Below are 25,768 nucleotides of genomic sequence, written 5' to 3' on the forward strand. Positions count from 1 at the left end.
TGGGGCTACATTTCTGTCAGGGGTGTTGGAGCGCTTGTTAAAACTGATGTTTAGAATTATACAGATTTTGTTATATACAGAAATATCCAATAAAAACACCATTAGCACAAGTTACTAATGAATGATGCGATTTGAATAAAGCACAGGTTGACCAGTCAGTCATTTTCTCTTTTAGATTCTTTTATTTAACCAATGTTACATTAAACTAACATAAATAAACATTTTTATGAACAAAAGGCACACAGTTCAAATATAAACAAAGAACGCCTGTACACCTTGTCTCAAAAACAAAAAGAAATTCTACCGTCTCTGAGCGACAGAGCAATCCGAGAGAGATGAGTTTCAAGGGGGTTTGTTGACAGAACGCTACAGCGCTGCCGCCGTTGCAGCAGCATTATGTCTCAGCATGACGTACACGCCTCAGCCCCTCAAAGGAGCCTAAGCGGTGGGCACAACAGCTAAAACGGCATCCGGGAGCAGCACTAGCTTCACGTGAATCCTCTGCCATGAGGTTAACAGTATGTGGAAAGTCCCTCTGAAACTCACATCCACCTCTGGTAAGAAGAGGCCACAAAATAAATGTCTGTTAAACTTAAAAGATTCATACACGCAGCACATATACTTGAAAATGGGCCGGAGGCTGGGTAAACACTTTAACAGGAGGGTCAGGGTTTCCAACAGCTTCTCTGTGGAAGCCTCTGATTGGTCTGTTGCAGCTTCCTCAAAATAATAATGTGGCCAGGTGGTCATTCACAGTACTGAGAGGACGCCAACTGTCTACTACAGCGTTTGTCCAGTGGGAACCACGATCATGTACAAGTCAAAATTACCCAATTAAATTTATTTATTTATATAAGCGCAGGTTCAGAACAACAGTCATCCCAAAGGCGCTTTATAATGTAAGGTAAGGACCCCACAGTATTACAGAGAGAAACCCAACAGGCTCTCGTCAGCAAGCACTTGGCAACAGCGGGGTGGAAGAACTCCCTTTTAACAGGAAGGGACCTCCATCAGAAGCAGGCTCAAGGAGGGGCAGCCAGGCTAGGCTAAGTGTGGGGGTGCGGGCTAGATTGGGTTTTACCTGCATCTGCTCCAAATAAGTACATTTCGTCTTTTTCCAAAGTGACGATAATCACTTGTCCACAGCAGACAAAGTGTGCTATACGAGTCCACTCAAGTCTGTTGCAGCTGTTTTCAGTTGTCATCCACCTCTGAACAGTAGATTAAAACAGGTGTGTCCTTTGCTAGTCCAGTTTCGTCCAGATGAATCCGGTCTGTTATTCCTTGATGCAGTCCAGGCTAGGTGGATCCAGCTGACTACAGACCGGGAACACCGAGTATTTGCAAACATTTTTTAGTCTGTTTCGACTGGTTTCACCTTCAGTTGGATTAAATTTAGTGTAACAAACCGATTACAATAGAGTCTGTTAAACCAAAGTGGACATATACTTTCTTTTTAATTCGTCTTAATTGTTATTTTAAAGTGGCTGTAGATGAGTAGATCCACTCATCTACAACCTGAACAGACTCTGCACATTAAGTGTTTGCAAATACAGACACCGCGTTGCAATCTTGGCTCAGACAGCGACTGTACTGGGCACCTCCTCATAGTGAATGATGAAGTAAGGGTAGCTCTGGTCATCATTGAAGATGACAAAGATCTGGGGGTCCATCCAGTTGTCCACGCAGGAGTCATAGAGGTCGCTAGAGGCGTCACGAGGGTTGATAGGTGGAGGCCGTCGCATAGAGGGATTTCCTACAGTATACCTGTGTGAAAACAAAGAGGAAAACAGAAAAGCTCAGTTAAGGAGCTGGGACTCTGGAGATACAAGATAATAATTTACCACACAGAAATCTAAATTTCAAGATTACAAGACTGCCGTATCTTTCGCCACACTTCATATAATACAGCATGTAGCGACTGTATGAAATGAAACTGTGCACTGTAGGCGGGTTGTTTTTCCTCGCTTAAATATTCATGTCAATCCCCAAAGACCCGTCATCCATCAGTCTCTGTGCTGCTTATTCGGGGATCATAAATAAGACAAAGGCAGCGGGTAGAGACGTGGAGTCTGTGTTGCTGTTCGGGTCTGACGCTTATGCCGTGGAACAGATTGGACCCAGGTTTACAGACAGAGTGTTGTTCCTAAACCGCCACACAATCCCCTGGGTGCACCACACACTCTGCTGCAGCAAAACAAAGCCGGCAACGTACGATGGGCACAGCCAAATCAGCTGTTTTACATGTGTGGCTCTACATTTGACTTGCATTTTAAAAGGAATTTGTGTAGCATGACGATAGTATGACATGAAAGATGGTTTATGGAAAAGAACCTCCGGTTTCTCACGATCCAGATTGATGCCGATGTGTTCTGTAAATCGAAATGTAGAAGTACTCGAGCGTTTGCGAGAGACGGGGGTCAAAAAGGAAAAGTTGTTTATGCAGAGCCGTGCACTGGAGGGAACATACTTGTCAAACACTGCAAACGGTTCATTAGGGACGCTAAACCGCGCAAGCCAGCGATAAACCCAGGACACATAAGGCCTTGATTTAGCATTTACCAAACTATGTTCTTTCCGACCTCCTCTAAACCAAAGCAGATTTACATCTAGCTAAGATGTAAACGGGGAACAATTAAACAAAGCAAAGCACTGTGAGTGGTATAAGTGGGGGCCATTGCTTTAGAGGCACACAAATCACACGATTAAGCCAATATATTCCCAGCAATTTAACCCAAATGACATGTTATTTTTCCCCCTCCAGATAAATAAAACTCCACCCATAACTGGAGATGTTTTCTTATCAGTGTCCACACAAGCATGCACGCACACACCTACCTTCCAGTGAGGACTTTGGCCAGGAACATGCAGTGGACTCCTTTCGGCGAGCGTTTGGAGAAGTTGTGCGAGTAGACAGCTTTACGGGCAAAGTAGGATCCCTGTCCGAACATGGTGGCGTGTTTGCCACAGACTCGGGGGTCGAAGTTGTGCTTGCAGATGCCCTCCACCACGTCGGCCGAGGTGCCGTGGAAGAGGTGACGCTCGCTCAGCTGCCGGTCCCTCTCCGACATGCGCCGCGACATGTACTCCTTCTTCCTGTTGGAGCAGAGGAGGCGAAAGGGGATTTGTCAGCGATTCATTCATTTCAGAAAATAACACACAGACTGTATTGATGAGAAAATACGACTTAACACTAACTGTGACCACAACCTTGCGTGCACTGAAACTGTGGAAAAACGCAGCCCTGAATCTGGTTCTTGCGCAACGATCGGTACAGTGACGCTGTAACGCGCTGCTCATTTTGAAAGTGTTTCAGGCCAGAAAGGCTGTGACCCTGGCATGACCTCCCATGATCTCTCAGTTAGTGACGCGCGCACACACACACACACACACACACACACACACACACACACACACACACACACACACACACACACACACACACACACACACACTTAATTTCCAAATTTAGAAAAGAGGTGATAAACGCTCTCTTTTCACATGAACATTTCACAAGTCATTTGCGTGCAAATACACACACACGCACAAACAGACAAGCAAACAAGCAGTTATGGGTTTCCTGTCATAACCAGAGTGTGGGAAGAGGAACTCTACCGACATTCAGAGGGGGGGGCAACACTTTCAAATTCAGTGACACGCACGCACAGAAACACACACCTTCAGTCATTTTGAAACCGTGTGGTACCCGTGTGGGAGAGTATAACTGTCACAGCTGATAGGCCTTGCCCTGCACTAATCACAGCGGTTAGCCCTGTGTGTTGAAGACAGGAACATCATCATCACCAAACATCTCTCCATCTGCTGTTTTCACACACCACTGCTGACTCGTTCTCACGAAGTCCCACACAGCTGCTCCCATTTGGCCTATTTTCTTTCTTTCTTTCTTACCTCCCCACTCTTTACATTTTTTTACATTAAACCTTTTTTTGATTATCGTTTCAGTCTTAAACGTTTTAGACTTCAATAACAGATATCTGAATAAAAAGGATTAACACCCAGTCTGCACCGCAACAGCAAAGTCTGTGAAACTACCACCGTACTCTGGTGCAACTTCAGCAACACTATGGGTTCATTATATAAAACACAGATCGTTGCTGTTAACATCAATACTTATTTTATGTCCTCAAGTGAGGTCAAATCTCTCGACTGTCAAAACAAGTTTTGAAACTCGTGCCTTTCTCATGACATCGTAGATGTTGATTATTTCAGCAGAGCTGTGCTCGACAACACAACCACACATGCATCAAATTCGAATGCCACAGCTTTCCCACAAAGCATGAAAAAAAAGAAGCTACATGCAAAAGAAATTAATACATGCAACCCTGCCAGCACACTTACTGACAGAAAAGTTTCCTGGTGTCATGGTTAAAGTTTGTAGGAATTATACATGATTAAAAGACATCTCTATAATAATCTGCTTCTCCTCTCACCTCTTATACTTCTCCCATAGGAAGGGGTTCTGCACACGTAGGATCTTGATGATCCTGAACTTGGTCTCCGAAACCGTCTTGTGGAACAGGCTGTACACCGTCCTGTAGCTGCGGTCTTCGCGGGAAACCGGCACCTGAAGGAAGTCCTGGCTCATGGTCATTGGCAACCACGTTTCAGGAAAAAGGCTGGGTGGGTTGGTGGTAGTTGGCGAGAGGGGATATGACGCAGGAAGGTCCATGGACAAAGAGGAGGAGGATGATGATAATGAGGAGGAGGAAGAGGATGATGAGCAGGATGAGGAAGAGGACGACGAACAGCTGAGAGGAGATAGAGAGAGGCCGCTCAAAGTCCTAAAACGAAAGAAAGAAAATGAAGCGTTAGATTTCTGACAGTAGTGTAAGAAATATCATTAATGGTTACTTATTTCCTATGTTAATAGCATATTTAGGGCATATACTGCACATTATATAGACAAATATATTTATATTCAGGACAAACCAAGCTACTGACAATAGGCTGTTTGATTATCAAACTGAATGGGATAAAAGACATTTTATGAATTTGCAAGTTGCTTGATCAGACAAAACAAACATTTATACACATCAGTTTTGGTTCTGGGAAGTTGTGATGAGGTTTACATGAAAAATATTTAGTGCAGCTCGAATTTCTATACTCAGATCTGCAGGCAAAGGGACGTTTTCGGTTTGTAGCCTGAGTACTACCGACCAATCACATATAAGAAAGCAGCTGTAGCTGTGTGCTAATTCTGTCACCTTGAATAAAGTATGATTCATTTCATTTTACATGCAATATAAAGTCATTAAAAATGTTACTAGGAAGTATTATGTAAGTTACGTCTAATTAGAGGGCAGTGAGATGATCTTACTCGCATGCAATCTTATAAATAACTAGACTACGCAATTTCTGGAGAAACTGTGGTGGGATTGTTGCTATGAGTGGACTCAATCTGTAGCTTGACTTCAGTGCAGCTAAAAAGCCAGAGATAAAGGGGTTGGCTAACAGAGTTGAAGAGAGATGGCTCATAAACACAAGTGTACTGTACCTGAGATAGCAGCTACCTGGTACATAATGGGATTACTCTGAGTGATCATAATAATTTCTGCCATACTGGTTTTGTATTCAAAGTGTAGTCACCCTCACTGTTCAGGGACATTTACCTTGCTGTAGTAAAGCTGTCCCTCCGCAGTACACAATCATTTTGTGCGTGGGAAAATATTTACAGTTAAAAAAAAGGAAATATAAAAATGACTTTTGAAAAGTGTGTTGATGAGGATTACATAATATAGACAAAAAAGTGTCACCCTGAAAAACACCCCACACTGTACTTGAACCCTCGACCTTCAACATACAAGGGACAGAGTGAGAGGTAACTTAGCCCCTAAGCCACTGAGGAATGTGTGACACAGGAGGGGCTCTCACCAACTTCAATTGTTTTGAAGTATGGTCTGTTTACAAAAAAAAAGACAACAAAAAATATCAATAAACTGCTCATAGTTGAGAATCCGCATTATGAAAAGGCCTCCACACGATGCTCAGAAAGACCGGACAACTGTGACTGGATCAGAAGCGCCGATTACTCTGCTGCCCTTTATTGAAACCTCATCTCTCTTCATCTGCCTTTATCCATGCCTGCTGAAGGTCAGTGAGAGCAGCTTTGGAGGAATTTACAGCAACCAAACCATCACCTAATGGCACCCCAGCACACTCCCCATCTCTCCACCTTCCTATAGCTGTGCTCCCATATGCCTACAATCAATACCCCCCCCCCCCCCCTCCCCCCATACACACACCCAAAAATCCCCAAGAGTGAAACAAAACTGCCCGCCTGCCTGCCGCAGTGGACTAGCATTTCCACGAGCGCGCTCTCTAAAAATCATCTGCCACTGACTGTCAACAATGACATCACCGCACAGGGGAGCGGAGCAGCTCCTCAGCAGCCGTCAGCCATCACCGACCAAACAAAACAACAGGACTGCGCGAAAATGAAACCCAGACACCAAACAAGACAACAGGGAGGCGAAGTGAAGCAGAGACAGGAGCGAGAACAAGACACGAGGGGGGGGAAATAAAATGCCCATTGTGGAGCTGTCAAAAAGTGACAAAAAAAGAAAACTATTACGTCTGGCATTTGAGTCGGTAACAGTAGTTTGGCTGTCAAGTTATCGCCCTCCAAGTGTAAATGCTGTTAGTGCTATCAGCCATAAGAAAGTGAGTGTGTGTGTGTGTGCGCGCGTTGTCAGGAGACTGTGATCAGAGTGACTCTAAGTCGGTGCGACAGTTTTTCTCATCTCCTTTCTCTCTCTCTCTCTCGCTTATCTTGTCTGTCCGGTCTCGATCTCTCCCCCCTCCTCCCTGAAATCGATGTCTCTATTCCCTGTGTGCTTTGAAGAGATCACAGACAGCCTGCTGCAGAAAACAAGTGTGAAATGAAAAGGGACAGATAACACGAGAATGATGGACTTGGGGGAGAGAAAAGAGTGAGGAAAAAAAGAAAAGGAGGAAGATTAGGGGCAGATAACAAGGGGGGGAGAGAGGGGAGGAGATGGCTGAAAATAACACCGGCAGAGCAGAAAGAGATGACAGAAGGAAGGCGGGGGGAGAGTGGTGGGGAGGGGAGTGAGGGGGGAGAGTGCCAATCAAGCTAATGACCTCAACCTCCAAGCCCAAGCACAGATTGTTCCTGATAGACACACACACAGACACACACACGCCAACAAACTGTTTCAGGTCACTCGAAAGGACACCGGACGGACTGACAGCCATTCCTTTGCACAAATAAAATTCCCATTTTATTGGATCGCCTGGCTAGAAGCTTTTTTTTTCTTTTTTGGTGCCCATTGTGTGACTGTGATCAGATAAAGTAATTAACTGAAGCTCACACACACACCAAATGGATGACAACGTCCCATAACAAGTCACTCAATCCAAATTCCAGCTCCCCACAGGAACATTTCACACTCCTTCACTCACCAACTCCACTCTGCTGTGCACCCAGTCTGGAAACCATTTAGACCTCATTCACTTCCTCAGCTGTGCTCTGCGTCTCCCTCCTTCTCCCTCTCTCTCTCTTTTCCTTCTCTCCTTTTCTCCCTCCATCTCCTGCTCTCCATTTTGTCTTCCCCTGCCTGTCAGGGCCCCGGTAGGAACAGCTCGTTCTAGCGTTCGCTCTGTGTGGGAAACTGGCAGGACACCGCTACAGCAGCCTGCTCGGCAAAGGAAGTGAAAGATTCTGCAAATGGGGTGAAATGACTCCACTTGTTTCCAATCTGGTATTACTTGTTTCAAAAATAAGACCCGAGTGCTGCAAGCCAGATCACTTCACTGCTATAAGGACAGGAAGTTGACTGAGCTAAAGAAAGAATTTATTTTTTTTTAAAAAGAAAAGAGGGGAAAGAAACGCATTAGAAAAGGTTCGCTAGATCTGGAGCGCTAATGTTTTGCTTCTTTTCACCCTTTCCTTGATTTCTGCCTCTGCCCCGTCTCTCGACTTGACTCGTCTGTTCTCGTTTGCCTCCTTTATCTCATTTTCCCGTCCATCTGCTTCGCTCTGCACAGGACATCTCCCCGTGTCCCAGTGACTCTGTTTGACGTGCCAAAAATCTGTGCCGTGGTAAAGATGGGGTTTGAGTTTAGCTCAGGCTGCCAGTGTGCAGCAGAAAAGATAAAATGTGAATACAGTGTTCAGTATTCAACGCTGACTGTGACATTAACATCATGTACCGACCTCTGTGTGCCTGCAGCGTCTCCAAACTACAAATTCAGGATGCTCAGAGAACACAGAGAGCCACAAGAAGATGGCGTGTCAGATACTCAAGAATCAACTTTGTGTGCGAGTGACTTTGCACATGTTGCCAGGGACTTTTTTTGTGTTGAACGCAGAACTTTGTTCTAGAAGTCAGTGTTGCTTCATGTGCAAAAATACTAAATGTTCTCTGATCTAAGTGCTAAACGATTTAGACAGCTCTGCTGGAAAGTACAAAGGCAAGCCAGCAGGGAAAAACAGAAAAGCAAGGCTATTAATCTATTTAATGACTGCTACCTTTCAAACGAGAACTGCTACTATTAATTAGTACCAATACTAAGCTCTGGAAAAAGTCGTTTTCTGGCATTACTTACTATAAGGCTGGGTGCATCTTGGCAATAGTCATTATGTGATTAACAGCTTTGGCCTCAGATGCAGTCCTTTATTTAAAGTCTGCATCACAACAACCGTCACATTAGGTAGTTCAGAACAGCCACCATACTGGGTGTATCACTCCGCCCAATCTAAACTAAGCCTAATGCCCGCGCAGAGTACAATACAGTTCCTATGAATACAGTAACACGTTCACAAAAACGAGTCTCTGCTTACATTACTGCAAGTGATGCTCTGAGAGCAAATCCACTAAGTCACTGTGGAGACATCTCAGCTGTGTTGTTGTTTATCTACTCGAGCCATGTCTTCACCATGGCCAAAACCTCAACCTCTGGATCCAGCTTTAGCTCTATTAGTGCTCACCTCCTAACCACAAAAGCAAAGCTGTAGTTAGATCTAATATCAGCCATGTTTACTTACTGTAGGTGTGGTGTGAGAATCACGGAGGACATGAACATGGGCCGCTTCTTGATCTGACGTCGGAACCCGAAGACTGCGTTCTGCTGGAAGCCCTCCCTGATGTTGAGGATATACTGGTTCTGGAGCGTAATGAACCTCACCTCCTTAAGACCTCTCGAACTCGCCTCCTCTATGAGCTTAACCACAGGCTGTGGAGCAGAAGGAAAGGGAGGGAAAACACATTTGTTTACCATTTTCTGCAGGTAACTTCTGCATTTTTCCATTTTACCTGTAAATCAAATGTGGCCATTGCAAAGACGATAAATAAAAGGTCACACATGGATAAAAAGCTGTGTTACAAAAGCAAGTAGTTTGTGTACATGAGAGCTGTTTTTCTAAATCCACCCCATCACTGGACAATTGATTAATGTGGGCGAAGCTAATGTGTCTGGCATCTTGTTCGCAGAGCCTGAATGCACCCGAACACACACAAATAAATGCACCGAATGGCTCACCTCGGAGTATTCCCTCCAGCCAAAATTGTCTCTGCAGTAGTACTTCCACACTGTGTGACAGCTGGGGGTGGGGTTTGGGTTCATCGCAGGCAGGGGTAGAGGGCTGGGGGGGGTGCTCAGTCGTCGGACGCAGTCAAACTCGAGGTCGCACACTCGCATCGTCCCAAAGTCTAGGGCAAACACTCGACCCCTGCAACACAAGGTTTGAAGTCATTAGAATAACTACGTAGCTAAGCGCTGCAGTCAGCAATGCACATTAACCCGGATGGCTAGCACGCAGGGCTGTGGAGTGATGACCTTGTTGTTAAATAGTCACAGTTTATATTTCCATTAGAAGCTGTGCTACAAAGCACGAAACTGTTGATGGAACGTTAACTTAATCCGTGAGCCCTGGAGCAGGATGATCAAACCTCTACTTAGTCACTTATACTGAGCTGCATAGGGTGTAAATTTAAAGTAAATGACTTACAAATGAAAAACAGAAAGCCATACATGACAACTGTGCTTCAAAGTGCCCTTGAGCAAGTTACTAGGATTAACTTTACTTTGACTTCCCCATGGAACCAGCTCATGGGAACAGCTCTCTCATTATGTACAACGATGGCTGACATTGCTCTCAAATCTTTACAGTAAGTAACCAAATAGCTGCCTAGCAAATTTTATATTATATAAAAAGATAGGTTAGCCCTTCCAAATCAAAACATCAGTAAACATCAACAAAGAAAATACCAGAACATTAAAAAAAAAAAAAGTTAACCAAACAAATTTAAAAATGTGAGTTTTTAGTTGTTTTGTTCTGTGTGTGTGTGTTTTTTAAAGAGATCACCGAGTCCACAGATCTAAGGCTCTCAGACTCTGTAGCTCTCTCAGAGGGAGAGAGCTACAGAGTCTGAGAGCCAATGTTGAAAAAGCTGTGTCCTTTTCAGCCTCATATGATAAGCAGCCAGCAGGCCCTGATCACATGACCTCAGGGACCTGCTGGGGACATAAGAATGTAAAAGTTCACTGATGTAAGCTGGTGCTTGTCCATCTACAGCTCTAAAAGTCAGAACCACAGTCTTAAAATGAATTCTGCATTCAGTGGGGAGTTAGTGCAGCTGCAGACGATTCGGGGAGTTTTTGCTTTGACAAGTGAACAATGAATTACAATAATCTAGACATGATGATAATAATGATAATACTCCAGCCCCTGCTCTAAAGCCTTGCTATTTCGAGTAGCAAACAATCAGGTTAACCTACAGAATAATGATCTAGTAGCTGTAGGTGGTCAGTGAATGCACTTCAGCATAGTACAGTAGAGTTACCATCTGCCAAAAAAATAAATAGGGGAAACACATAATCTTTTCACGCCCATACAACCTCGCCTTAACCCCTCTCTGTCCCAACACACGCGGGTCAAAAACACTGTTGCGTGCATGTCTGAGTGTGTGCATGTGCATCAGTCGCGCTGCATTAGTCCTCCCTCGAGCCTCCGGCAAATCCTTTCTGGGTCAGACATACCACTTACATAAATGTGGCCAAACACACTGGCGTGCTATGGCAAGGACACACATATACACGATCTATACAAATATTTAACACACTAAACATGCACATGACACTACAGCCATAGAAGCGGGCACATTGCATGATGATGTTAATGGTCTCATTGATATTAGTGAGAAGCTAAGTGAATGTAACGTGAAAATGTTAGACTGTGTGTGTGTTACTTTAAAAAAAGTACACTACACAGTTTAGAGGTTTCCCACTGAAAAACAGAGAAGTGGAGCAGCAGCAGTAGCAGTAGCGCTGAAACCTCCTTATAAGTTCAACAGCCTGAAGCGGTGAAACCTCGTATTATAATGGCCGAAGAGAAAACAAGTCTTCAGTTTCATCCACTAAGTGCAGGTACTGGCTGCTGGGGTTACTGGCAAACACACCAGTGTCTCACAGGAAGGTGATAATGAGAGGTCCCGTCTCGTTTTTTGAAAACTCGCATAAACACTGACTCAAATGGTAGTTACATACCCTAAATTTACATCTGTATTTCTGCAAAGTCATACCGCGAACACATCTCTGGAATAGGAAGTGAAATGAGAGTTCATTTAGAGAGCACGTGCAAAAACAAAACAGTAACTGAAGAGTGAGTCACTGATAACCAGATCACCTGATTACCAGAAACACACAGAGAGAAGGTGCAGATAATCCCTGCGACTTTCTGAATTCTTCTCAACTAACGCAGACGCATTTCAGTTTAAAATGGGAAAAAAACAAAACAAAAAAAATGACTAGCTGTATTAATGTGAAAATGAAAGGCAGAAATGGAAGAGAAAAACAGAACAACAATGAAAAAAGGTGCAAGGGAGTGATGATACAAAAATAAATAAATCTGATTTTCACTGATGCTGATCTTTAGTTTCACCCTGTCCTGCACCTGTGCGCTCTCCTGTGACATGTTTTCATGGTATCGGAACAGAATGTTTTTCGCCTGTGACGGTATGTAATGATGACACGTGTGTGTGTGTGTGTGTGTGTGTGTGGCTGACTAACAAACCATGCACAAGTGTTATGAGAAAATGAACTTGAGCTTTCCATCCTACCTCACTCATTACCACAGTGTCGTTACTGATATGTTTTCATTTAAAAGCATGCTTGTTATATTTACACCTCAGGTCTGCTCTACTCTGGTCTAGTAGGACCTCTAAAAAGACTGTTTGAAAAGCCTCTGACCCAGTTCTGCCTCCATCTCACTCTACCCCTTCCAACCATGTGTCCTACTTCACTACATCCATGAACCTCCTGTGAGGTCTTATTTTCCTCCTCCGACCAGTATTTCCACCATCTCCACAAACCACCTCAGCCTTGCTTTTTCAACCTTATCATTTCAACATAAAACACTGATTGGAAATTTTAAAAAAGGATGTAGCCTCTGTATCTACCTCTCACACATCCTACTCTCTCCCTCCCCGCTGCACATTCAGACAAATACTGGAGTCTCCGGAGTTGATTATTTCCAATTCCTTTCATATAGCCCCTTCCTCCCCATCTAGTTTGCCCCATTTTAAAAATAAAATTCCAGCAGTTAAATTAAGTGAACTGAGATTTGGTAAGATGGCCAATCAAGAGTTGGATAGTGACCCAAAGCACGCCCACTCTAGCAGAGTCAAAGACCATGCTGGAAATGCGGGGCTTCTCCCACTTTTCTCCCAAGGTGCACCCAAAAGGAAAGGAACTTGTACCAAGCAGCTCCCAACACTACAAGCAGGCAAGGCGATGGAAAAAGGACAGCGGCTCCTAAGGAATATGCCTATAGCACACACACCTTCAAACTTTCTCATGACTACACACCAAAGGACCCACATTCCAACATCAGTCATGCTATTGTGAACATCACACACTGGAGGAACACTCGTCTATGTACGTACACACACACATTCTTTGGACAGATTCATGTACGTACACGCAAAACTTCATCCAGTCACGCCCAGATAACTCAGTCAGTCAAGCAAATCTGCTGACGAACACTTCTTTTACACACACACACACACACACACACACACACACACACACACACACACACACACACACACACAGAACCTTGATGTCACGTACTAGTGTTATTTCCTTGTATTCACAATCCAGTTATCTATTTAAATAGGCTTCATTTGTTCCTGTTTTTTAGCTTTACAGGCAGTGAACACACAACAAAGTCACACACACGCACACACAGAACAGGAAGAAGTGCACACTCGCGTCACCTGCACGTCCTGGATTTTTCCAGTATGAGTGTATCTGTCCACATAATTGAGCTCATAGCTCAGGGTGTCCTCTCTCAGTCCTTTAAGCCTCTCTTTTGAAAATATTAAAGGTGCCCAGCCTATAAAGAATGTGAGGCTTTAAAAAAAGATGAAAAAGGGGGAAGATAAGCAAATGAGTTTGGAATTTAAATCAACACTTAATTAACACTTGAGGGAGGAGAGAAGACCAGAGAAAGAAAAACTGTTTGAAATCACGGGGAAAAGGATTCTGCTTGAGAGCACTGGGACATCTCTCCCACCTCTTTGGGGCCCTTCAGGGAAAAGTAAGGAATAAAGAAAAGGAGCGAGACAGAGGAATAAAAGGGAAGAAAATGGGCACGTCAAGGAAATGTAGAAGACAAAAAAATTAAATCTGGTGTGGAATTATTATGAACAAAAAATAATTAAATTAAATAAAAGGAGGTGGAGCTGGAATTAAAAAAAAAAAAAAAAAAAAAAAAATGGAGGCAGACTCTTGAGTAATGAGAGGCAGAGCGACACAGACCTCGCCCCTCTGATTCATGGCGTGATCTGTCTGACACATTATATCCACACAAACACACATCCAGTCTGACTATCTTGATACTGCCTCTACTCTCACAAACAAACACAGCTCACTTAGACACAATCATCCTTGATTTTCTGAGATTCATGAAACACATCTAGGTAACACAGAATCCCCTGTGATAGAAACACAAAGACACACTCACACACACCTTGGTGTCAGGTTGCTCTGTCCTTGGCGCTCAGTGACTCTTTATGCCAGTTAATGACAAGCAAAGCTTTTATCACATGGTTAATCAAAAAAAGGCCTGTCTTCATGACTGGCGCGCGCGCGCGCACACACACACACACACACACACACACACACACACACACACACACACACACAGCAAGATGTCAAGTGCTAAAGTTCCTCCTTAAACAGATATTACAGGAAAAAGTTTGTATTTTGTTGTAAGTAACAGTTGTCACACAATCAGCTTGTAAAGTGAACACTATTCCTCACTCTCGCACACACACACACACACACACACACACGGCAGCACAAATGAACAACTGTACGGTGCAGGATTATTACAGTATAAGTTTTAGAAGCGATGACTGTGACATTCCTCCTCACTGCTGAGTTCATGACTAAGACGGATTAACCGGACTTCCATTCCTGCTTATCATATGGATGGGATTAACCTGTGTTATGGATCACACACACACACACACACACACACACACACACACACACACACACACACACACACACACGGGAACAGCTCAGCACAGAACACACACTCACACGCCCTGTAGTAGGCCATGCAAAACATAATCAGATGGAGATATACAAAAGCAGTCGTGCATTTTCTTTCCTGCCACACACACGCGCGCGCGGCCAAAGGCCGAATGGGCCTGTGTCTCCATACCGACGGCAGAGCTTGTTAAGTCATCTGCTCCTCTTTATACTGCTAACGATGTTATCATTTGGCTGCCGTAACCACGGTGACGCCTTCCACCCTGTGTGTGCGTGTGGCTGCTTGCGTGCATGAAAAGACAAGCTGGGTTGCATCTCTAAAGAAAGACGATCAAAAGAGCTCTCACACACACCCAATGCTACACAAAGCTTTGAGCAGTTGGCTGAATGAGCTGATTTGTGTCGACGCTGCACGGCTAACCGACTTTCCCCCAGTTTGTGTGTCATCACTCGGCAGGCTGCTCCGCTTTCAGAGCCCCCGACCGATATTAAAGTTTGCCCATAGTGCACATAATCGAATCTGCCAGAGACGAGCTTATTTACGGTCCTTACCTGTGGTGTAAATAAAATCTATAATGGCCCACCTTAGAAAAATAAAAAGATCAAAACAAAACAAAAAAACCCCCAAAAAACCAAAAACCCAGAAACTGGCCACTGTTTACTTCTTGCCGATAAAAAGCTAAACACGCAAGAAAATGACTTATCTGGGATCATGTGAAAATGTTTTACGTTGTGTTTTCATTCAACCATCCACAAACAGTCAAACCTGTTTTAAGGGTCAGGGTTGGAGAATTCCTTTTTAGCCAAACTAAAAATGTATCCTCTGCTACTTGGGTATATTCACTTAAAAAATGGCAAAGATATATTAATAAATTAGCTTTTAACAAAACTCCAGTCATCAGAAGATACACCAGCATCAGACTAAAAAAGAAAACTGACTGAAATGCCTCAAAGTTTTTTTTTTTTTTATGTAAAGAAAAACAAAAACAGTCATTACAGGATTATTCATATGATACAGAATTTCCACATATACACATTGAAAATGTGCTGGTAAAAAGTTTCTGTCGTTTCTGGTTTCCACTGCAGTTTCAGTCAAGTGAGCCAGATGGTCCTGTCTTACTGTATGAGACACACTCAAAAGGCCTCTGAAGAATCTGGGTTGACACCACCAGGTGCATATCCTGTTTGTGGAGCAATATGCTCTTTGCATAGTTTCAGCTGAAAACATGAGTCAACAAGTCAAACACACACACACAAAAGTTGGTGCACACCTCAAACACATAGGTGCTTAAAGGGCTTTAAATGTGAGTGGGGGTGTGGATAGGGTTAATGCCTTAAGATTACACTATACTGACATAAAGTGCACTTGTAATTAGATCCACATAATGACATGAAAATGAGGGGAGGCCTCTAACTCGCAAACACTGCAGAAGAGATTGAAAGCTTAGGGTCAAACATGTGTACAAGTACCCTTTGTGTGTGTGACAGTGTGAATGTACTTGCATACAGTACAGTTTCACAGGAAGCAGTAGATGCTCCTTTGTGTCACCCCAATGGGGGCGAGGGAGAAAAAGACGTTTATCTCCGTCTGCTAAAAGGCGAGCGTGAGAGCACTGCGAGTCACTTTGCTTCCCTGTGCAGTTTATTCGTGCGAGTGTTTGCGTGCCAAGCAGTGCGTGTGTGAGTGTGGGTGCGAGTGTACACAGTGACACGCACGCTTATGACCGAGGGAAGAAGAGAGCTGCCAAGTGCGTTTGTGTCACTGACCGCACAAGGCTGCTGGGGGTCACGCAAGTTCACGGCTTTCTGCAACGAGTGCTATAAAAAAAAAAAGAAAGAAAGAAAAGAAAAAGCCTCGCTTTTGACGGCTTTCTGGCCAATCACAGATCTGGGTTTGGAAGAAGGGAAGTGCAGGAAATAGATAACCAATATCAGGGCCATGCCTACACAAGGGCGTGATAGCTGTTCAAATAAAGAGATACAGTAAATGCAGGTGACACATTAACTAGAAGGACACACGGACCATGTGCATTATAAAGCTGTGAAAGCAACAGTCAGCATTGGGAGGAGCAGTCACTTGTCTGCAGTCCATCATCCACGCATGTACAGAACAGCTGTGCAGTGTTTTCAGTTTGTCACCGGTGGCAAAACCAAAGAGGAAACTCAGGTCTACAGTTTCCAACACTCTGAACCAGAAGTGGCTTAGACTATCACTTGCATGCAGCCTATCAGATTACTGCACCATTGTTGCTATGTCACAAATACCCATCGATCTAACACACAGTCCTTTCAGCAGCATGTTCAACACCAAATGGACTGGGGTGGTGGCAGTATTCTCCAATTTCAGCCCCGCTTATACAGAATGAGGATTTGGGTTAAAACTTGAAACGGTTTAATTGTCCACTTATATTGGAAATATTATAATTTATATGAAAACAATTGTCAGGAATAAAGAGAAATGCTGAAGGGTGATACTCTTGGGGCATGAATTGTGGTTTCACTTCCTACTTTCAATTGACTGAATGCAAAGTGAATTGTCCCATCACCCACAGACACAGATGGCAAAGATCCAACCAAAAAAAAACCAAAAACAAAACAGAAATACTTTGATGCTGCTTCCCTCTGTAGCAGGGGTCCTGTATCTAACCAGGGAGTTTGTAGCACACATGCTACTGATTAACACAGAGTACAGGTTGCAGTAAACACTACAGCGGGATACTTACTGATACTTTAGCCTGACTTGCTCATTGTCAGGGTTGCAGTACAGTCTCTCCAGCTGTTCCTGGGAGTCATCTGCTATGCTCTGCCAGGTCTGGCTGCTGCTCTTGCGGATCTGCCAGTGGTAGGGCAGGACGGTGTGGTGGTGGGCACAGTCATTGCCATAAACGCACAGTCCCTGGAGGAAATCCACACAAATGTCCACTGAGTCTGACTGGTGTGTGTGATATTGGAGCTGAGTGAGCAGCTCAAAAACCAGATCCAGTGAGGCCTCTTCACTTTTGTCCTGAAATAGCACTCCTTTGTCAGGCTGCAGGAGGAGGGGGTCCGAGATTCCAGTGCAGTCTTTGACTGGAGGATTTGTTGCCCCAGAGGTTAGGAGGTCGTTGCTTTTGATTGCCTCCTCCTGGTGTGGAGGAACCTGGGGTGCAACTATGGGAGGTATATCCCTGCTGGGAGCTGTTATTGTCACCGCGCTACCAGACTCCCCGAGGCCCGGTTTCAGCTGGAAGCAGTCGGGGGAAGAATCGCTGATCTTAGGTCGCTCCCCTCGCCGAACAGTCTCATCCAGCTCCGTAGTAGTATCGGCTATTTCCACATCAACGTCCTGGGTGATCAACCCAGGCACACCGGCCCCAGCGGTGGCATTGTCAGCGGTGCCCCGGTCTTTGAGGCACACCTGGCCCAGGCAGTTCTGTTTCACTACAGCCGCTGCGCACAAATTCCCCGGAGTCCGGCCCGGCTGGTTCCGGGGAACAAACACCCCATCCCCGGAGACCAGCGTATCTGTGCTCAGCAAAGTAGTCAGTATAGGATCCTCCAGGGCTCGGTGGAGGCATTTGGCATCCAATTTCCTTTGTTTCTTCTTGAAATAAGGTTTCACCAGAGGTATTTTGTCCGAGAGCCCCACAATCTGTTGCTCCGTGAAATCTTCCCCTTCGTCCATATTCAAACTCACATCCAGGGTGATCCCGGTCGGCACACCATCTGTGGATTTCTGGAGAATGTGCAAAGTTTTGTCCATGAGCTTCTGTGAAAGCCCGTCAGTCCTGGGAGAAGGAGAAAGAGAAGAGAAAGAGGTAGTCATCAAAGACAACACCTATAATCCTTTAAGCCTAGTTTCCAAGGTGAAGTCATCCTAGCGCATAAAGAAATGATTAATAGTCTGTGTCGCTCGGACGAGGTATTAGCCCATATCATAAACTCATCTTTTCTTTCCTGGAAAGGAAAACCCTCACCCTCTATATACCGAAACGAAACCAGTTCACCCCCCTCCCTCCGCAGACCAAAACTGCTCTGGTCCCAGAATGACCCAGCACATGTTACACCACCATCATCATCATCATCTGCGGTCATTATAAACCCGTCCTTATAGGAATATTACAGGAACAGCCTGTTATACAGAGTCTCGTTAGTGAAGCAGCTTAGTGCAGTCAACAGGCCAACTGAAGCGGAAAAATATTACCTAATCCTACAGCAGGGAACTTGGGCTCCAGCCTCAGATTAATCATTAAAAAAAAAAAAAAAACGAGAACATATAATTGCAGTGTCTTATGCTTTTTCCTCCTCCTCCTTCTTGTGCCTTTCTTTGGTGTGCTGCTAACGTCATTCCTGCAATTACAGCTGCGTATCCGAACGGGAGCGATAAAATCATCAATTGTAACAAAACCTCCCTCTCCCGGGACGGTGTATTTTGATCACGGGAGTCCGATACGCGGCCCCTGCCGTCTACGTGCCGCTCACACGTCGCTGCTCGAGCAACTTTGCACGTACGCTTTACAGCTGACAAATACACACACAGTCCCATATATACACACAGAGACACACACGGCACCGCAAATGCCGAGCAGCGACAAAAGACAAGCGGGACACCCCGGAGACTTGTTTCAGCGCTCCGCTACACAAACGGCAGCTCTCGTCGTTCTTTAAGCAGAAACACTTGATCAGCAGACCAGGGGCTCTGCGGGCTGTCCGTGTGAGAGAAACACACAGAGAAGCACTGCAGCATGCCCAGCTTCCCCACAGGACAGCCCGCAGAGCCCCGGGTCTCTCACACCGAGGCGACAAAACCCTACCTGCGCGATAATGTCCGCCCCACTCCCCCCCGGTCTCGACGCTCTTTGGTGGGTAAAATCCAGTGCACTCATCGGAGAAGCTCCGGGGATAATAGTATCCGTGTCCGGGGCTAGACTGTTGTCCGGTTCGGTTGCTCTCGTCCTTCTGTTGTCCCCGACGCGTTCATACTACGTCTCTATTTCATGGTGTCTCCCTTTCTTTGTATCCTTCTGCCGGATAGGAAAAGACGACTGAGAACAGAAGAGAGGAACGCACAGCTGTGGCGAGAGACGCTCTAACTGACTGCCCTCTCTCCCATCTTTGCACAACCTGGCCCCGCCCCCGTAACCTGTCAGAGGCGGGGTCTCCTCAAAGGAAGGCTGGGCTTCGGCTCGAAGGGAGGCGGGGCCGGAAACGCAGCATGAGAGTGTGGGGAAACCTCAGCGACCCCGGAAGTAGGTTTCTAAAAACAAACAAGCATTAACATACTGTTAAAGTTAATTGCAGCTCTTTGATGGAAAAATAATTAAATAATTTAGATGTATCCATTCCAAGTAAAACTAGTAGATTAATGGTTTAGGTAAAAAAAAAACTATATACTATATGAAAAGTGCTTTGGTAGGTTGCTGTAGTGAGTTTTGGAGCTATATTCTAAACCCACAAACCAAAACATTTCTATTTCTCCTTATTTTGCGGTTGTTTTAATTACCACAGCTGTGAAATAGTATTCTCCCTCTTGCTGATTTCACTGATTTCATTCTTTCTTACAGTGTGTGTCTTTCTGTCTGTCTTGTCTGTCTCTTTTCTTCACATTTATCACCCTTACATGTTTTAGATCAACAAACAAATTTATTAAGAGAAAAAAAGGTATCCAAACTAACCTGGCCCCATAAACCTAATAACTGGTTGTGTCAGCAATAACTTTCACAGCAAGAACTGTGATAACTGGCAATGAGTCTTTCACATCTTTTTGGCCCACTCATCTTTGTAGAATTGATCAGACTCATTGGAGGGTTTTTGAGCATGAACAGCCCGTTTGAGTAAGTGCGAAAGCATCGTAATGGGCCACTCACCCCCCTCCCCCTTCCCCTTTTTAAAAAAAATATTCAGAGATGGACTGCTGTGTTGCTGTTTTGAATCATTGTCCTGCTAAATAACCCAAGTGTACTTGAGTTTCAAGGTGTGAACCGATGAGCAGAGATTCTCTTTCAGGATTTTCTGGAGAGCAGAATTCATAGTTCCTTCAACTATGGCAGCCCCAGACCATCACACTACCAGAACCATGTTTGACTGATGATATGATACAGTTTTACAACAGATGAAATGGGACTCAACCTTCCAGAAACTTCAGTTTGTGTCTCATCCGTCCACAGAGTAGGTCCAAAAGTCTTGGGAACCATCAATATGTTTGTTGGCAAACATCATGATGGTTCCCCTTGTGTTCTTTTTGGTCAGCGGTGAATTTTTCCTCGGACCTCTCCCATGGATACCATTTTTGTCCAGTCTCTTTCTTATTATTAAATCTTGAACTCTGACCTTAACTGAGGTAAGTGAAGTCTTAAGGTCTTTAGATGATGGAAATCTTGTGGTTTAAGAAGAGATCAACATAAATTGAAGAAGAAGAAGCCACACGATGGCTTTATAAAGGACACAGTCAGTAAAGATTACATGCTTTAACAACACTGGCTGAGAGAACACAGCCTACTCATTTCATAACTGACATGCACTAGAATAGTAATCAATTTTACATAACAGAAACTGAGACAAGTGAGGCCTGCGGGTCTTTAGATGTTGTTCTGAGTTCTTTTGTGACCTTCTGGAAGAGTTGTTGATGCGCTCTTGGAGTGATTTTGGTCAGCCAGACACTCTTGAAGAGGTTCACCACTGTTCTGATTTTTCTTTATTTGTGTATAATGGTTCTCACCGTGGTTCACTGGAGACCCAAAGCCTTAAACAAACCTTTGTAACATTTTCCAAAGTGATAGATTTCAATTAATTTGTTTCTCATTTCTTTTTCTTTTCTTTTTTTTTTTATCAGGGCATGATGTGCTAATTTTTGAGATCTTTTAGCCTACTTCACTTTATCTGATTCAGGTTCAGAGAGTTCTTGATTCAACAGGTCTGCTAGTAATCAGGCCTTGATGTGGTTAGTGAAACTGAACTCAGTTTTCCAAATAAAGTGTTTAACCGCTCGGGTCATCTCTGTTTAATATTGTGTGATGATGTGAAACATGCAAATGTGACAACTTACAGCAGTGTAATGACTGTTAGAGATGATCTTAAAACTAGACAGAGGAACAGTGAAAATGCACAAGAAGTCCAAAAGATTAGAAAGTAAAGGACGTGAAGTAGTATCATATAAACACACTGAGACACAGTGAACCTGGGTTTAGCGTGTTCCTGATATGTGTTGGACGGACTGCCAAAAAAAGTAATACAGTAAAGATGCACAATGCTGCCACATATGAAAATGAAGAAGAAGCAGCCACATGACAGCTGCATAAATGACGCAGTCAGTAAAGATTACATGCTTTAAGAACACTGCCTGAATGGTAATCGATTTTACATACAAGAAATTTGCTAAGTCAATATTTTGTCAGGCCTGTCTTATGTAAATATTTTATCATCCTGTCTTCTTTCGCATGAGACTAAGTGTGAAACCTGCTGAGGCATATGTAATTCACCCGCATATGAAGGGTGAGTCACTTTTTTATGATTACCTAGAATATATTGTTTCCGTTTAAGTATTGCAGGAAAAATTTGGCCACCCTGTGTGGCTAATCTGTCATGTTTCCATAAGGGAGTGTAATGTTTACTGACTGTGCATTGAGTCAGCTTCCCTCTCTGTGCTGTTTTACCAGAAGTAGTTTTTTAGGAACCTGCTGTGTGACACTGCCTTCCTGCCTCAGTTTCATCCTTCCAGCTTGCTCAGCCAAACCGTCTTTGGTTTCTAAAGGGTGCATTTCTCAATAGGAGCTATTCAATAACCACAAAATTCAAACTGCCAACGTATCTGTGCGTGTCAGAATGCAGACAATGGAGAGGGTGATCATTTCCATAAATCTAAATGCTCCGCCATGTTTCGCCTCACTGACAGTAACAGTGAGGTGGAACATTACGTCTCACACATCTGTTTTTTTAATTGCTCTAAATAATAGTAAATGAAGCATCATATCCCCTTTAGGAGCTCTTTTTGAAATTAACTATTAATGACTCACTCAACAACATTCAAACCTGCTTATCTTTCATCTTCTTCCTTTATTAACTTCCTGAACTTAAATGTCAAAGGTCAACCCTTCCTGGAAAGTTGTTCAATTATTGATTTTTCCATGAGGTTATGTGTGTGTCCCACAGGTTGTGGTTCAAAAAGAGATCAACAGCTTCAGGATAAACACAGATGCGTCGAAGTAATTCCAATGAGGGTTAGTAATTGGGAAATTATAGGCTTGTCTCTGAAGGCACTTAACAACTGACGTATATGAGAATAATTGCCTGGCTGCATACCGACAGATCTTGAGCATTCCTCCTTGGCTGACATGCGCAACGACGGCCTGTTGTTCAAGTACCGACTTGCCTCTGAGGACGCCCTATAAAGGAGATACCTGCTTGCCTAATCCGTCTTGCTTGTTGTCTCAAGAAAGTCAGCAAGTGAACTGAACAAATGCAACAACAAACACAGGGAGGGTCGTTTAATACATCTGGGAAGCAATGCTCTTAAGAAATAACTCAATAGCCTAAAGAAACATTGCAGGCATGTTATATAATCATGGATTAAAAGAATAACACAATGTACCACAGAGTACTGTATGGGAAAAAAACAGATTTGGCTACGTTCACGTGTACAGTGTCTTTCTGACTTGAAGTGAAATTGTTCCTGCTCTGACTCTTGATCAGTCCCTGCGGATAAATACACGTACACTCGGCTCCCTGAAAAATGAGGTGAAAGGTCATAGCTGCAGTTTGGAGTCTGTCAGGAGCAACAACACAGACCTGAATCTGTTTTAAAACCTGTGGTGGCTAAACACTCTGTCTGAAATAAAGTGTAGGAAAAAAAAGAAATTCTACATACAAACAGGGTACAGGTGATGTTTCACCCTCCACCCTTAGTCTTATCTGTTCACATGCCTGCACACAACACGATTACTGGAGGCAGATCAGTTAACACTGGGGCCAGCGTCTCAGCCTTGACACGCCTGTTTCGTGTCATGGAAACGCAGAAATCCATTTTATTGAGGCAATTTGACTGGCAGTGGAACCAATGGGAGCCATAAACAACGATGAAAGCCTCACTTTGTAATCGCTGTGATTACGGGCAGTAATTCGGTGTCTTTCATGTGAATCACAATGGATCACTTTTTAGTGATTTTACACGTCTGCATAATGAGTTATTCCAGTTCTGTTGCTCATTACTTTTGCTGAAACAAAGCTCCTCAACGCGGGACTCTTAATGAGCTGTTCTGGCTTTATTCTTGGGGATCTGAATAATTCCTACACCCTGATAAGTTTCTATGATGTGGCAGAGACGAGGAACTCAGGACTGTTTGTGCTCTATATGAGTAAAGTTCCACATATTTCTGACCTCCAACGCCCAAAACAGGTGCCTTATTTTTTTGATTCAGTGACTCAGCTTATGCCATTCTTTCAGACTGAAACTGGTTTTGCGTGTCTGATACTACCTGATCTCTGTTTCATATGTCTAATTGTTTTCTTGCGACAGACGAGGTTGTGGGTGGGTTTTTAACTGCACTTAAAGATACTTGGAATATCTTGTCAGTACTTCTACATATGTTGTGTATAGTGTAACCTATTTTTTATTAGCTAGTCTTTTAATCCAGCCAAAGACACAACACGGCAGACAGCAAATTGTGTTTAGTGCCAACAAGAAAATGAAAGGTGTGTAAAAGTCACAGTGAGGTTATTACAGGTCTAAGCGATAGAAAAAAAATAATGCCCACATGATACTTCCATCTGAAATTAATTCATTTTTATCATCTGCATGAAACATCTGCCTTGTGTCTGCCTGCTCCGTGAACCATATCTAGTCAACAACCTGTCAAACAAAGTGAACTGATGATTTTTAAATGCAACCAGCCTGTAAGAGAGGAGGGTAGTGTCACCAGCGAGCTACCTGCAGCTTGCATCCACCCACGCGCACAGCTGATCCGCGCTAAAATATTGCTTCTTGGTTTTCCTCTCATGTTAAAAAGATGCACTGATAATATCTTATTTGCAGGAAGGCTTTGATACATGATCATCTGTCAGAGATGTGTGCGTTTTTCTGAGTAGAGAGTGGCTGTAGCTCAGCAGGTAGAGCAGGTCATCTACTAATTGGAGAGCTGGTAGTTCAGGTCCTTGCTGCTCCAGTCTGCAGTCTGGGCAAAATATTGAACACCAGGTTGCTTTCCGATAGATGAATGTGTGTGAATGTTGCTATGTTGTATAAAGATCTCTGTGTGCTCCAGTAGAGTAGAAAAGCACTATATAAGAAGCAGTCCATATACCAGATGATGTAACTGGGAGAGGCTGAATGGGGCAACTAATGACCAAAGGTGCTGAGGGAAACCCTGTGCTGCTGTGACCTATCACAAGGTTTCCTTCCCTGCTGAAGCATGAAGGAAATTTCTCTCATCTTTTGAACCGTCTTTCAACGGGGATCAAGATTGTACTGCATGCTAATTGTGTTACGTTAACTCGCATTATCCTCTCACGTTGAGCTACAAAACACAAAGACATCCCTCTCTTTGTGATCTAACCAGTCAGGCTACCTGTAAATGTCTTCCTTGCTCTCTCTTTCTGTCTGGCAGCTGTATGTAATCCAAAATAGCACAGCTATGGCAAGCATGTTAGTTTAAGTGGACTAAGCTCCTAAAATACCATCTAGCTTTAATGTTTTTATGCGTGTGCGTCTTGTGCTTACAATTCCTCTACGCATGCAAGTCTATCACCATGAATGTATTACCTTTCTTACGTCAATGAGCTGTAGGCTCTCCACGGGATAACAAAAGACTTCATTTTTGCTTGCATGGTGGCTCAATCTGCCTCAGATCTGGTCAACACGGACTCAGTGAAATGGCAGGTGGTTGCCATGCTAATGTGTCCATGTGTTTTTCCCACATCGCTGTGTCTATTCTCTCAGTGCTGATCGTGACAGTGTATAATACATGATATCTTCTCCTTAGACATTTGAGGCTTCTAACCATACATTAACCTTTCTCAGTGTCATATCCAATCTGTCTCAGCAGACCCCTAAAGGTGAGAATGACCTACTCGCACACAGGTTCAAAGCACCAGGCTATCAGGGCTCTCTGCTGCTATGGCAACATAACAGGAATGTATGTGTGTGTTTGTATGAGGGCGCTCTGGTGGTCTCTTTGATGATCGATTCCAAGAGTTTGGCATTAGTGTACGTTTGAGGTTCAAGGAGAGAGAGAGAGGGGGTAGAGAAGACAAG

The 25,768-nt window shown here is 43.9% G+C and overlaps 1 protein-coding gene across 1 annotated transcript; it reads right to left on the bottom strand.

Annotated features, from left to right (window-relative positions):
* Window positions 1–159: 159 nt before the first annotated feature.
* On the bottom strand, window positions 160–19,650 carry tiparp (TCDD-inducible poly(ADP-ribose) polymerase). The gene is made up of 7 exons (XM_004561359.6): window positions 19,338–19,650; window positions 17,268–18,311; window positions 9,523–9,712; window positions 9,029–9,216; window positions 4,452–4,802; window positions 2,839–3,096; window positions 160–1,767 (listed from the first exon to the last, which is right to left on the bottom strand). The coding sequence occupies exons 2-7, from the start codon at window positions 18,284–18,286 to the stop codon at window positions 1,578–1,580; spliced, it is 2,196 nt and encodes a 731-aa protein (XP_004561416.2). The 5' UTR covers window positions 18,287–18,311; window positions 19,338–19,650; the 3' UTR covers window positions 160–1,577.
* Window positions 19,651–25,768: the final 6,118 nt, after the last annotated feature.

Source organism: Maylandia zebra, linkage group LG14 (assembly GCF_041146795.1).
Source record: "Maylandia zebra isolate NMK-2024a linkage group LG14, Mzebra_GT3a, whole genome shotgun sequence".
In the NCBI taxonomy this organism is placed as follows: domain Eukaryota; kingdom Metazoa; phylum Chordata; class Actinopteri; order Cichliformes; family Cichlidae; genus Maylandia; species Maylandia zebra.